This window comes from Bufo bufo, chromosome 5 (genome assembly GCF_905171765.1).
Source record: "Bufo bufo chromosome 5, aBufBuf1.1, whole genome shotgun sequence".
NCBI lineage: Eukaryota > Metazoa > Chordata > Amphibia > Anura > Bufonidae > Bufo > Bufo bufo.
In genome coordinates, this window is record NC_053393.1 from 24636666 (window position 1) to 24651432 (window position 14767).

A 14767-nucleotide genomic window follows, 5' to 3' on the forward strand; every position below is an offset into this window, starting at 1 on the left:
GCAGAACAACGTTAACGTTCTTACAAAAAGAGATTTTGTTAAGGCAAAAAAATGATTTTTCACATGCCGGTAATCGACTATATACAGCTTATAACCATGCACATGAGTACAACTATTCAGAGTGATGATCAATTATCACAAGTGCAAAGAGAGGAAAAAAAATTATAAAAAAAGCAGAAAGTTTGGTGCTTGCGGCTAAACGTCTCCCATGCACGTGCCAAACCCCCCCCCCCCCCCCCCCCCCAAAAAAAAACCTCAACAGTAATGAGTCTGTGCTGTACAAAGCTCAGCATCAATTCTGGCCTATGTGCAGCACACTGACATGGAGTGGAATTTCTCAAGGTAGAAGTGGTCATCTTGTTGCTAACATTCCCTTGTTACAACCACTTAAAGGAAATCTCCATTTATCTCTTTGTGTCACGCTCACATGCTCCCCCTACAGGAGAACATTTTTTTTTAATTATCTCCCATGATGCATCTTTTTTTCTTTTTTTTTCACTACTTTCCAGTCCCAGGCAAAGTTAAGTTGAGCTGAGTGTGTATTAAAAAGGGGTGGAGTCTGACAAATGCATAGTAAAATATGATTTCAGCCACTAGTTGCTGCTGTGTAGAAACCTTACTGTAACAAGCACTATGGGGAGAGCACAAACCCGATCGGTTGATTTTATTATTTTTTTTGAGTGGAGATTTCCTTTAAGTCGTAAGTGATCGTGGCGCTTCCTGGTGAGCTTCCAGGAGTCACTGGTTCATGGTAAGCGGCAATTTCGCTAGAGCAGTCACCCGTACAAAATGGCTGTGCAGGAGACATATTAATGGACTGGTATATACAGCTGCGGGTTTAAAGTGCCTCTCCTGCTCCTGTTTTCACCCCAAAAATTACCCATTTGGTGAAAAAATAAAGTATGGAATGCAGACGGTTCCCGCAGGGCGTTTCCTCGTCATTTTGCATTTATATTATGTAAGAAAAAAAATCATGGTGACATTTAAAATTTTTCTGTTACTTTAAGAAAACCTAAAATGCGTCACTGAGGAACCAAAAAGGCGTGGATGCTTAATATATATTTTTTTAAATTTACCATTTACACCATTTTTTTAACCACATTCAACATCCCTGCCTGAATCCGGCCGATATGGTCCAGACCTCAAGCCTGTGGCGCACACATATCACTATTGTGGTGTGACACTGTATGTCCGGGACTGTCAATGAGTTACTTTGCTAACCTGCAAACAAAAATAAAAAAAGACACAATCAACCCAAAAAGAAAGTAGCATTAAAGAAAATTGTTAAAAAATGGCGGTATATGGTAAATGGCGGTATAAAATGTATTTTTTATTTTTTTTACAGTCGAGCAATATAGTATATAACATTTCGCAGCCATTTATGATAGAACCGGACACATGGAGTAGTATTGCTTTAAATCTAGAACACCTGACGTCAAGTGAAAAGGAATCACATTTTTTTTTTGCAAAAGTCAAACTGCCTACGTGTTCTGACAGCGTCCCGCCAACGGACGGAATCGTCACCCAAACTGTTTGCACGCAAAATATATAGAATGTCAAAAAAGAAAAGAGAATTCAAAGAAAAGCAATCTAGTAAAAAAATATGTATAAGTTTTTTCACTTGGCGTCTGGAGACACTGAGTACAGGCTGCAATTATTTAGAGTATCTGCAGCGGCACGCCACGGAGACGGGAAACGTTCCTCAACGGATCTAGGAGCCTTTTCCATCTTACAATTTAGGAGAAATTACATTTTTTTTTTCTAAATTTGGGGGCAAACGCTTTTGAAGCTCCTGCCAATGTGACTGGCGCATGGTGAATCCCTGGCGTGTCGCTGAGAGATGCACTTTGATTGCTGCGTTGATCCATGATTTTGAGAGAAAAGCTATAGAAAAAATTTTGTAATCAGTGGTCTGTACACCCAAAGTGTCGTAAAAACCTGCGAAACCTAATTGTTGTTTATAACATACGTTTTGCCTCACATGCAGAAAAAAATGGCGAAATCCGTCAAACCAGAATTTTCCATCTGAAAATTAAATGAATTGCATGTAATTTTCAAGGCTTAGACTGGACGCGAGCTTAGACTTCACTAAGCTAAGGTTTGGGCTCAGTCTAGACGTTCACCCGCTGTTCTGTTTCCATTGGTGGGTCTGTATGGTCTGGAATGTGTTGTGACTTTCTTAGGGTTTTTTTTTTTTTTCTTCTTCTAAAGCACCATCTCAGACTGCCGATTCGCTTTCTACTTCTGGAGGAACCGTTGTCTGCCCTTTGGGGGAAAGCTTCAGCACCAGAGGCTTCTCGGGATCCAGTCCATTAGTGATGGCAGCTTCTGGGGCAACCTGGCTTTTGGGTTCCTCCTTGTTCTCGTCTGGGACTTCGGGATATATTACTAAGAATGTAGCTGTGAGAAACCCCAGGAAGGAGCCTATAGAAGCCACCAGAGGTATTACTCGAACTGTGCTCCCGAAGTCAACCACCGCACCAAGGGCGGAGGCCACCAATATCTGCGAGATGTAAACCTGACAAGATAAGATGGCGCAGTCTATGCCGAATCCTCGCTTGGAGTTCCCAGGACTGTGATGAATATACTGCAAGGAAAAAGAATGAAGACAATTTTGTGACAAAAAGTGGAGAAAGCCATTGGATACCTTAGATACACCACAAACGGTGCCACACCTGGGTTGTGTCTGGTACTGCAGCTTAGCTTCTTTGAAAGTGAACAGGGTTGAGCTGCAACCAACAGGTGGACAGGTGTGGTGCACTGTCTGGAAGAAAGTAGCTATGTTCTTCTAAGTAATAACTAAAGGAGGGGCAGTCGCTGATTAAAACTTTACTTTTATTATATTAGGGTAAAAAATACTTTTACATCTTTTTGCACAGTTTATAAGCCTACTTTTTAGCTTACCAGCTCAATAGCCTTTATCCCCATACCTGGCATATGGTCCTGTATGTTTATGTTTAGGGCCTTAACAGGTCCTCCAGCATAGGACCAGGTTCCAGTCGGGGCCACCCCTTGCAGGGTATTTTGGACCCCGTCCTAAGGATTTACTAGGCCAAGTAGGGTGTTGTAGGGTCAGTATACCTACTATACCACTCTCGACCCTCAGTTCTAATCACCCGCCAGTCCACCATAGGTGCCCACGTGGACATCCCTCTGTACCTTCATTGGGAACACCCCTTCCATCAAGGGGGTCAATAGTTTATTGCCTCCCTGGTCAAATGCACGGTGTGGGCACCTTTTTAGCCATCTTGATGGTCATATATGAAGCTCTATACGGTCTCACATCCATGACCAGTTGAGCTCCTATACTTCCATCACTTGCATGTTTGTTTGTGTGTGTGTAGGGGCCTTTTTACCCGAATATATTAAAAGTGAAGTTTTAATCAGCGACTGCCCCTCCTTTAGTTATTATTTCTCAGCTTTGGAGCAGTACTTAGGATAGGCTTTACCTGTCTACCCTGATTGACCTATCTACACGTTATGTTCTTCTAAGCCAGGAGAATCTCTTTAATGCAGTACTCTCTCACCTCTTTCATTTCATGGTATTGTCCTAGCAGGGCGTATGGACAGTAGGAGATGCTCATGGAGACGATTCCCATGGTGCTGATCATGATCATTGAGACGTAGACATTTGGGAAGATGAACATCACCGCAGTGCCGATGGAGAAGCCCAGGGTCCCCAAGATGTAGATGACTTTGATGCTTAGGTCATAGTTATCCAGGTACTTCTGTAGCAAGGCTGCATGAAACAGAGAACACCTAATTATTTGCAGGTCCACAGTAAACCGTAATCCACTCAATCCTGTAGAGAACATTCCTAGTCACCATAACCATGGGCGTTAAAGAACATTTCAGAAGGACATGATAAACTCTGTCCTACACACTAGAATTTTATCAATTTCTCACCCCCCTCCTCCTTCCCACACTCTTCATGGGTCTCCTCGGAAATGTATCAGACACTGATAACTAGCTGATGATGTATTATTACCTGTGTTAATAACTTTTTCACTACACTAAGAAATCAGGGATGTAACTATTAACCCCTTAAATGCCCAAGACCACTAGGGATGTAACAATTCGCCCTTCCACTGCTCTAGACCAACATGGGTGTACTTATTAGACCCTTCATAGACAAAGACCAACACCTATGTTACCTTCAACCCCTTCACTGCCCTAGGCCCCAGAAATATAACCTTTAACCACTTTACTTCCCTAGACTACCAAGTGCAACGATTAGCCCCTTTCAATGACCTAGACCACCAGGGATGTTATTTTTAACCCCCTTTTAGCTTAGACCAGCAGGGATGTAACCATTAGCCTTGTCACGGAAAAACCACCAGGGATGTAACCATCAGCCCCTTCTCTGTCCTTGGCTACCAGGGCCATAATCATTGCCCCCTTCACTGACACCAGGAATAATACTTTTAACCCCTTTACTTACCTAGTCCCCAAGAGATGTAACCATTAGCTTGGTCACTGCCCCAAACCACCATAATGTAACCATTATCCCCTTCACTGCCCTAGACCACCAGGGATGAATCAATTAGCCATCTACTGCTCTAGGACACTATGGAGGTATCTATTAGACCCTTCACAGAGATAAGACACCAAATATGTTACCTTTAACCCCGTCACTTCCCTAACCTTCAACTATTTCACTTCCTTAGACTACCAGGGATGTAACCAATAGCTCCTTCACTAATCTAGTCCACAGGTGATGCAACTACTCGTCCCTTCACTGACCTAGATCACCAGGGATGTTATCTTTAACCCCTTTGCAGCCTAGACCACCAGGGATTTAACCATTAGCCCAATTCATGAGGGATGTTACCTTTAACACTTCCCTACCCAAAAATCACCAGGGATGTAAAATAAATCACTTTATTTTCCTAGATCATAAAAGATATTCTACCATTAATCCCTAGAGAGATCAGAAAAACATTTTTACAGTCATTATTCATTTATAATATGTAATTGGCAAACATTTTGGTGAAAAGGGGTCCACATGCTGTCTTGCACAAGGACCTTTACTTGTATGTGACGGTCTCTACAATTTATGGTAGCATCATGGTATTTATAGTACAATTTACTGGTAGCATCATTTTTTAGTAGACCGGATAAACTGCCATGACATCTATGGCAATGTTCAATAAATGCAGGCACTGACGGCCAACGACAATGGCCAACCCCCTGACCAGGACCTCGGTCTCTTTTGCAGACTGTGGCAGTTCCGTTTCTTACACCTTCTTGTCTTCTTGTAAGGGTGACCACTATCTAAGCCCCTGTAGCTAAAGGCACCAAAGTGGTCACAGGCAGTTTCTGTGTACAGTAGACTGCCCCTTCATGCTGCACAGACCTGTTTTTGGTCTCTTCTACTCAAGCAAAAGCAGGACAAAAAAGGGGAAGAACGGGCAAAAAAATAAATAAAGATTAAAAGATGTTCTGCCGCAAACAGAGAACACATAATACTCTTTGGCCCAGGAACACATGGACGTCCACGTGCTGTCACCGGCACACAGGAGCTGCATCTCATCAAAAACTCTATTACTCTAAGAGGACGAAACCAGCAACATCTGGTGCAGCTTATCCCTCGCCCAGCATGATACATGATTTAATTACTGCTGCTGTCTGACTGCTGACACCAGAGCCAGGCCGAGCCCGCTACAGGAGCCGGTATGGAAGGAGAGGTGTATCACTATACAAGTCATAAGGTTTGCCATTCAGCCGAATATCAAGACCTATGAGAGAGTGGTAATGGGAGTCATAATGGAGGTCACCCAACTCTCCAAGGGGCGGATACACATAATATAACGTTTATCAAGAGCAAGTATCAAGGAGTTTGACATCTAATGGAGATTCTGTAATGCCCTTTAATATCTTCAAAGGCTTACCTGAGCAGATAGCAGCAGTAGCAGCGTATATGACCAGACCCCAGCAGCCCATCTGCACCCCGGCATTGTACTGATGTAGTTCTGTGGAATTAGAGGGTGCCTAAAGAGAGAGAGAAAAACTCAGAGTCTGGACTTTAATAGCAGTGATTTTCAAAATGCAAAAATCGCCAGAAAAAAAACTTTGCACCGACACTGAACAAGCAGAGAATGCAGTGCGCTTTTAGCTCAGAGTTTTGTAGTTTAATAAAAGGTCCTCTAAAACTGCGTTCACCTAAACTCTGTGCCAGCAATTGAGTTTGTAGTAAGCGAGATAAATATAAGTACCCCGCGCTGATGCTGCCACCCTGCCTGGTTACCAGGAAAAGATTAAAGGACCTTAACATGTATAGCTTGGAAGAAAGACGAGACAGAGGGGATATGATAGAAACTGCTAAATACATGAAGGGAATCAACAAGGTAAAGGAAGAGAGCATATTTAAAAGAAGAAAAACTGCTACAAGAGGACATAGTTTTAAATTAGAGGGGCAAAGGTTTAAAAGTAATATCAGGAAGTATTACTTTACTGAGAGAGTAGTGGATGCATGGAATAGCCTTCCTGCAGAAGTGGTAGCTGCAAATACAGTGAAGGGGTTTACAATATTTCCAACATACAATGCTCTTTTCTGACCCATCGTAAGTTGAAACTAGACTCAACATACAATGTCTCAGACTCCGATCCAACTAATCAAGGTCACTTCTCTGGTAAACTAGCTGGATTAGTTGCTAGTTAGCAGCTATCCCTGACGGTTATATGTAAGGACTTGTTTTATCTGTCTTCGTTATCTGCTTATCTTTTTCAAATCTTCATTTTCTCTCATCTTTGATGACATTTAGGGGCTTTGGAACCGATTACTCAATTTATAATGTTTTGCACATACAATGGTCTTCCTGGAACCACTGAACTCGCTTTACATTCAAAGCAAATGGAAACATTCTGCTTGTTGTATGACCCAATATCTAACGCTGGGTTCACACCTGAGCGTACTGAAGGAGCGCTCTGTATGCGCCATTTTATCGGGCGTTTACTATTCACGGCCGGCAACAAGCAAACGCCCATTGTCGCGCGTTTCCGGAAGTCTATGTAGGGGAACGCGCGACAATACGCCCCAAAGAAGCTCCTGTACTTCTTGGGGCGTAGGGCGTTTTACAGCGCGTTCGTACGCGCTGTAAAACGCTCAGATGAGAACCATGCCCATAGGGAATCATTGGTTCTTGCCTGTTCAGCGTTTTACAGCGCGTAGGAACGTGCTGTAAAACGCTCAGGTGTGAACCCAGCGTTAGCGTTAATTGTTGAACTCCCTAGAGAGCAACGATGCACCCCTCCCCCCTACCCATCAGTCACAGAACACTACTTAAGATCTCAGTACAGCAGAACCTTTACTTTTCTAGTAGTCACAGCAGGCCCCTTACTTTCACGGAAGTAACAGCAGCTCCTCCCTACTTCCCAGTAGACCCCCTTATCCTTAATACAAACCTTCCCTCCTACCCCAGTAGTGACAATAGCCACCTACTTCCTTAGTAGTCACAGAAGTCCCCCCCCAGTGCCATCTAGTCAGAACAGCCCCTCCCTACTTCTTCACTAGGGAAAGCATCCCCAGTAATCACACCAGTCCCCCCGCCCCATATTTTCACTAGTAAAAGAAGATCCTTTATACAACCCCAGTAGTCACAGCAGTCCTCACAGCTTCACTAGTGAAAGCAGACCCTCCCTACAACCCTAGTAGTCACACAAGCACCCCTACTTCTTCACTAGTGAAAGTATCCCCGGTAATCACACTAGTCCCCCCCCCCGCCCCAAATTTCTACTAGTAAAAAAAAGTCCCTCTATACAACCCCAGTAGTCACAGCAGTCCTCACATCTTCACTAGAGAAAGCAGACCCTCTCTACAACCCTTGTAGTCACAGCAGCCCTCCTACTTCTTTACTAGTAAAAGTATCCCCAGTAGTCACACCAGTCCCCCCACCCCATATCTTCACTAGAGAAAGCAGACCCTCTCTACAACCCCAGTAGTCACAGCAGTCCTCACATCTTCACTAGTGAAAGCATCCCCAGAAGTCACACGAGTGTCCCCCCCCGACCCATATCTTCATTAGTGAGAGCAGACTCTCTCTACAACGGTAGTAGTCACAGCAGCCACCCCTACTTCACTAGTGAAACCATCCCCAGTAGCCATCACCAGCCCCTCAAATTCATTTCTGGTGAAAGCAGACCCTCTCTACATCCCCAGTAGTCATACCCAACTTCTTCACTAGAGAAAGAATCCACTTTCTATATTCCCCAGTAGTCACAGCTGCCGCCTACTTCTTCACTAGTGAAAGCATCACCTATCCACATCCCAAGTAGTCCCCCCCTTCCCCTTCTTCTCCACTGGGGAAAGCATCCAAAGTAGTCATTTACACCTCCGCAGAAATTCTGCCCAGTAAAATACCAGCCTTAGGATGCCCTACCTTAGGATGACCTTCAAAGATGACCTGACCCATAAAGTCTGTGTAGAAGACGGCTTCAGCAATAATGGAAAACCAGGTCAGTAAGTGGCACAAACAAAGACGTAACAACTCTTTGGGCATCTTCAGCATGGAGAGCCAGAGCAGCCTGACCGTCGTCTCAGTCTCTCCTTCCTCGCTTTCGGTATCGCCACTGGAGTTGGTGGCGCCGCTCTGGTTCCGATGCCTTTGCCTTTGGCGCTGTCTCTTCTGCATGTCGTAGATGTCATTCATGCTGCGGGACGACTTGATCAGCAGGATGGCGTTGGCTCTCCTGTAACGATATCGGTGGGACCCTACTTTGCCGTAATAGGAGAAGGTGTAAGAGGGCTGGCGATAGAACATGTGCCTGCGGCGGCGCATGGAGTTGGCGGTGCAGGACTGCTTCATGCCTATCCTGGTGTGCCCGTTCATGTTCTCCTTCTGCATCATGTCCCCGCCATTGGGGACTTTAAATTCGTTAATGTGATTATCGAGCAACATATCCTCTTCCCTTTCGTTCTCCCTGAGGAAGGCAGACAGGCGGTTGAATTGGGATTTGAGGAGTTCCTGGCTGGTGCTGCGGGGCGTGTTCGGGTAGGAACAGTCCTGGAAGATGGAGGGTTCGATATAATGCAGAAACTCTGATTCGTAATCCAGCGTGGCGTCGGGCATGTGTAAGACAGAATCACTTTTGCTCCTTACGATATCCACTTCGAGAAAGTCGAGGTTGAGATCATTCTCGGACTGGACGTCGTCCGGAAAGGAGTTGTAGGGGTCTTCTTCGTTGATGACATTCAGCCGGGACATGGGCGCCAGGGTGCTGTTAAGTTTCATGCTGGACAGGGTGTCGGCTTCATCCTCCAGGCGGTCCTGCTGAGGGCTGTACTGTTCTTCTTCGATACTGAAGAGGTGAAGGCCGACAGACACGGAGAAAATGATGGCTGCGAAAAAGAAGAGGACTTGCTGCTGAGACTTGAACAGGGATCCGAGGAAAGTCTGAGTCCAGTCGAGACCGCCGAGCATGTATCCGATGGCACCACCAAGGCCTGCGGAAAAAGAAATGGGAATTGTCAAAAAGATTTTAGTTAAAACCCCCAAAAAGTAGAGATAAAGAAACAACAAATCAGTGAGTGATGTCAGATAGATGTGGGACGCACACCTATCTCCAGAATGCGCCCCCCCAAATAAAAGCAGAGCAGTCTCACGTGCGCAGCCCCCCTCCGTTCACCGCTATGGGAGTTCAGAGAATAGCAGTCCTTTCACAGCATGCTCTTTATTCAGCACTATAAGGGCTCATTCACACGACCCTATGAATGGGTCTGAATACGTTCCACAATATTGAGGAACGGGCGCGGACCCAGTCACTTCAATGGGGCCAGAAAAGATGTGGACAGCCCACCGCGTGCTGTCCGCATCCGTTGTTCCGTTCCCCGGCCCCGCAAAAAAATATACAGCCCGTCTTATTCAAGAATAGGCATTTCTATAATGGGCCATTTGTTCCGTTCCGCAAATTGCGGAAAACAAACACAGGGCGGCATCAGTGTTTTGCGGATCCGTAATTTGCTGACTGCAAAACACAGCGCGGGCATATGAATGAGCCCTAAGGCTTTTGAAAATAAATACGTGCGCTCGCTCTGCTATTTTCTGATCTGCCATAGTGATGAATGGAGAGCACGCGGTGCATGCGCCACGTGCTGGCCTTCACTTTTAGGAGCAGGTGACACTGATGGCTTCTCCTAGCGATAGGCCATCAATCTATACAATGAGATGATCCCTATAAAGGGGTTGTCTCAGTACAGACATATCGGTAAGGTCAGACTGCGGTGACACCCACTAATCGATCGATCGATGCTCAGCCCTTTAGAGTCGATGACCTACTGTAAGAATAATCTGATTGCCGCTTTCTTAAAGGGGAAACCCCCTCTTGGACAGTATCAGTTCACAAACTGTATTTTCATTCACTGACAGCAAGCAGAGATTTTGAATACGATGAGCAATTAAAGCACAAAGTGGGCTAGAAGGATGATGAGAGCGGCCACGCACCGGCTGAGAAGGCGTGAATGTTGAGCGCCATGTCTTGCTCTTCGGTATCCGCAACGTCCAGCAGATAGGCGCGGATAGGACCCTCTGTGGCGTCGGCGCAGAAATCTAAGATCACCACGCCCAGCACTGTCAGGACGATGCCAATGGTCTGATTCTCCGGGACATCTCCGATGGCAAGACCTGGGAAGAGAAATGTATGTTTGTATGCACCACGCAGAATACCCACAATGCAACACTCCACTGGACCATATCACCATGTCTATGAGGAAAGGAACCAACTTGTTATGTAGTTATATTCTACCTGCTCTCCCCCATGGATCTGCCTGTGTGTCAGTCTTCACTGATATTCTAGCATTTCATTCACAAACCAGTAAACAGTGCTTTAGTTGCCACTGAAATAAAATAAGTGTTTCAGTGTATTGAGGACAGTGATGGTGAGTGCCTATAACCAGCTTCCCACAGATCCTGAATGGCATATACATCTAAATTGCTGGGGAAAGTTACAGCCTCCCTGCTAGCTACTGCTCCGCCTGCAGTCCATTCATGAACCAGGAAGCTGAGGATGAACAATAAGATGTTCGCCTATTACAATGCATGGATGATAGAAACAATGTGGGGCACCAGCTTTCCAGAGACCCTGAATGACATAATTTTGCATTGTAGAGACAGAAACGTTTCCACCCTCTTCTATTCATGAACCAGGAGGCTCAGGCTGAACATAGCGTACAGAGGGGGGGAAGGACCCCCAATAGCACAGGTTCCCCTTCACTAACACTCCTAGTACTCAGAGTACCTCCCTAACTCCTCATCTGTGTGTCAGTCTACACTGATGTTCTAAGATTTTATTCACAAATCAGATAACTCAGGCTGAACATGGCCAATTCTATTAAACCAAATATTGCTCTTCTTAGTGAGGCTGCAATCCATGGGGGCCCCTGTGGGCCCGTGGGAGATGCAGGCCCCTTGTTTGTTTGCTGGGAAGGAGTCATTTATTCCCATCGCGGGCTCAGAAAAGAACAGAGAGCGAGAGAGGAGATAATATGTGAAATAATACTGGAAACAGGATGCATTGTAAGATATGCAATAAAGGGAAAACGGCGCACAACAGGAAGCGTCTCCCTGTGAACAGGTTCCTAGAGGTTTCTCATGCCAAGTGCTGGCAGCGCTTCCCCCCGCGCTCCGTCACAAGGCGCTGCTCATAGTATTGTTTACCGAGTCGCACCATGCGCTGCAAGAGCAAACACCTCCAGTGCAGATGTGCTTTGGTCCTGTGTTACGTCAAGACTTGTACACCAGTCACACCCAGAGCTGCAAGGATACTTGGGCTGGATACAATCTGGAATTTTTCCATACTCTATAACGGTCGTCTCCAACCTGTAGCTCTCCAGTTGTCGTGAAACTACAACTTCCATCATGCCCAGTGGGGCTGGTCTGGGGGTCTGAAAAAAGTGGAAGTCTAGTCTGGGGTCTGTGAACAGATGCGTCTGGTTTGGGGTCTGAGAAAAGAGGGTGTCTTATCTAGGATCTGTAAACAGAGGGGGTCTGCTCTGGGGTTTGAACAGAGGGTCTGGGGTCTGTAAACAGAGGGGGTCTGGTCTGGGGTTTGAACAGAGGGTCTGTAAACAGATGCGGTCTGGTCTGGGGTTTGAACAGAGGGTCTGGGGTCTGTAAACAGAGGGGGTCTGGTCTGGGGTTTGAACAGAGGGTCTGTAAACAGATGCGGTCTGGTCTGGGGTTTGAACAGAGGGTCTGTAAACAGATGCGGTCTGGTCTGGGGTTTGAACAGAGGGTCTGTAAACAGATGCGGTCTGGTCTGGGGTTTGAACAGAGGGTCTGTAAACAGATGCGGTCTGGTCTGGGGTTTGAACAGAGGGTCTGGGGTCTGTAAACAGATGCGGTCTGGTCTGGGGTTTGAACAGAGGGTCTGTAAACAGATGCGGTCTGGTCTGGGGTTTGAACAGAGGGTCTGTAAACAGATGCGGTCTGGTCTGGGGTTTGAACAGAGGGTCTGTAAACAGATGCGGTCTGGTCTGGGGTTTGAACAGAGGGTCTGTAAACAGATGCGGTCTGGTCTCGGGTTTGAACAGAGGGTCTGGGGTCTGTAAACAGAGGGGGTCTGATCTAGGGTTTGTGCACAACCTTTTTTGGTCTGAGGGCCGCATTTTCACATCGCTCTATTTCAAGGGGCCGCAAATAAAATAAAAGTTGATTGGCGCTCATTTGCATCGGCAGACCAATGTGAAGTGACCGGGGAGGAATGATCGCTATGACAGTCATTTAGTTATACTGATTATCGGTAGCACATCCCCGATTACACAGAGATGTGCGGCGCGATTATACCGGCGGTTATCAGGATCGAGCGCTCTTATGAAGACTCGTTCCCAGTAATTGAATATCTCACAGTGCATTAGGGGCTTAAAAGGGATTTCCCGGTAAAAATGAATTTCTAACACGTTCCTGCAGCATGGACCCTGAAACCGAAGAGTTAAACTTACCTGCTCCCCGCCACTCCTGGTCTCTGCGCTGCCCCCATCTTCCGGTCCCCGCGCTGTTTTCACCTGGCAGTGCACGGCTATGGTCACATGCACCTCTCCAGCCAATGACTGGCTTCAGCGGTGATGTGGGCACAAGCAGCGGGTCACTGACTGGAGCGGTGTATGTGACCATGGCCATGCACTGCCAGGTGAAAACAGCGCGGGAACCAGAGCGGGCCAGGGCGGCAGGAGCAGGTAAGTATGAATCTCCTGTTTCAGGGGCCATGCTGCAGGGACTTGTTAAAAAATCTTTTTTACAGGAAAAACCCGGAAAAGTGGCGACATTTCCTTCCATCCTGCCTCGGATTCATAAATCAGAGCTTTCCTTCACTGCAGAGGATGGCGCTCACTGGTTATCACCACCTCCTGCCCCCCAGTTACTGGCGCCATGTAATAACCAGTAAGCACTTTATTTTATGAGTGGGGAAAGCGCTTATTGGTTAACACTTTAATAACCAGGCCTAAACAGACACTTTTTTGGTGATTTAGCGCACGTGGTGGATTAAACGTTTGGCACTTTTTTATGCTGTATGTGTTGCGACTACCAAAATAATTTTTGCAACAATTTTTTACTTGACACATAGGGCCCTATCATTTATTTTTTCATTTTATTTGGGAGAAAAAAAAAAAAACTGTACAAAACATTTTTAAAAATTATCTTTTTTTCAAACTATAGCGTCTTATTCTTTAAATATGCAAACGGACACCAAAATAAATGATTATAATTAGTTCCCTATTTTGTGTCAGTCGTTTTGTTTTATAATATGCATGGTTTCACGTGAATAATGGTGACAGTGTTTTTTCTTATATGTATTTTAATATTTTATATGTTTTTAACTTAATTTAAAAAATATTTCTGCTACTAAATATATCCGTAGTTATGTACTGATCCCCTAGGGGACAGAGGGGTAAAACTTAACATTTAATGTGAACAATAAACTAAAATAGGTGGACACTTGGAGGAGGAGCCTCTGCAACATATACATAAATAGCAGCCCTACGGGCCTAGACTGGACAACAAACAATCAGTATGGCGACGATGGTAGAAAAATACAGGAACGTTCTCACCCGATTCTAGATGTGGATCAAAGGTTCTCTCAGAGGTTCTTGAGAAGGAGGACGGACCCGTGTAGATAATTCACCATACTGGAGGTACCAGGCGTTGGTGCCCCTTAGACTGATAGGATGGTGGGGTCAGGTAGCCCTAAACAACCCTAGGTAAGGGGCAGGGGCTAGTACGCCCTACCTATCTATACGGGGAACTTGCCCCGCAAGGAGCGTCCCCGTCCGGATGCCTGGCCCTGTTGGGGGCGGAATCCCTAGTAAACCCTTAAAAGGGTGCTCCCTACGTGTCACACTTCAATTCGTGAAGGAAAATCATCAGGGGAGATTGTGGAAATAACAAGCCTATGGATGGGGCTTGTATAACCATAAAGAAATAGAGGGTAGAGGAGGCAGTATACTGGTCAATATATGTCAGAAAAATCAAACAAGGGTGTAAGGTCAGTCAGACGTAACCACCCAAATGACCACAACAGAAACCTCCCGTTTGGGATAAAGCTGCACCAGTGGGTGCCAGCTAATCTGGACAGAAAATGACCGCAGGATGGTCAGAATCCAGGGGGCTGTCAGCAGAGTATGCTCACCTGTCAGCGTCTTTTAAGGATGCATAAAATCGCGCCAGTCTGCCCTGTACCGCCCCACTTCCGGTCACGTGACTAGGGTAAGAGGAAGTCACATGTGCGGTGGAACGCAAGGAAGTGAGCGTGCGTTCCAAGGGAGACACAGGCCGTG

General features: G+C 45.9%; 1 protein-coding gene across 2 annotated transcripts in view; it reads right to left on the minus strand.

The window, feature by feature from the left end:
• Nucleotides 1-673: 673 nt before the first annotated feature.
• The window catches only part of SLC45A4 (solute carrier family 45 member 4), a 98846-nt gene continuing 84752 nt past the window's right edge, over nt 674-14767 (minus strand). For both annotated transcript variants that reach the window (XM_040433340.1, XM_040433341.1), the window contains exons 4-8: nt 10440-10619; nt 8379-9442; nt 5892-5991; nt 3528-3739; nt 674-2587 (exon numbers count right to left, since the gene is read on the minus strand). In XM_040433340.1, the coding sequence (XP_040289274.1) occupies nt 2219-2587; nt 3528-3739; nt 5892-5991; nt 8379-9442; nt 10440-10619 (1925 nt within the window). In that variant the 3' untranslated portion in view covers nt 674-2218. The remainder of the gene's footprint in view (nt 2588-3527; nt 3740-5891; nt 5992-8378; nt 9443-10439; nt 10620-14767) is intronic.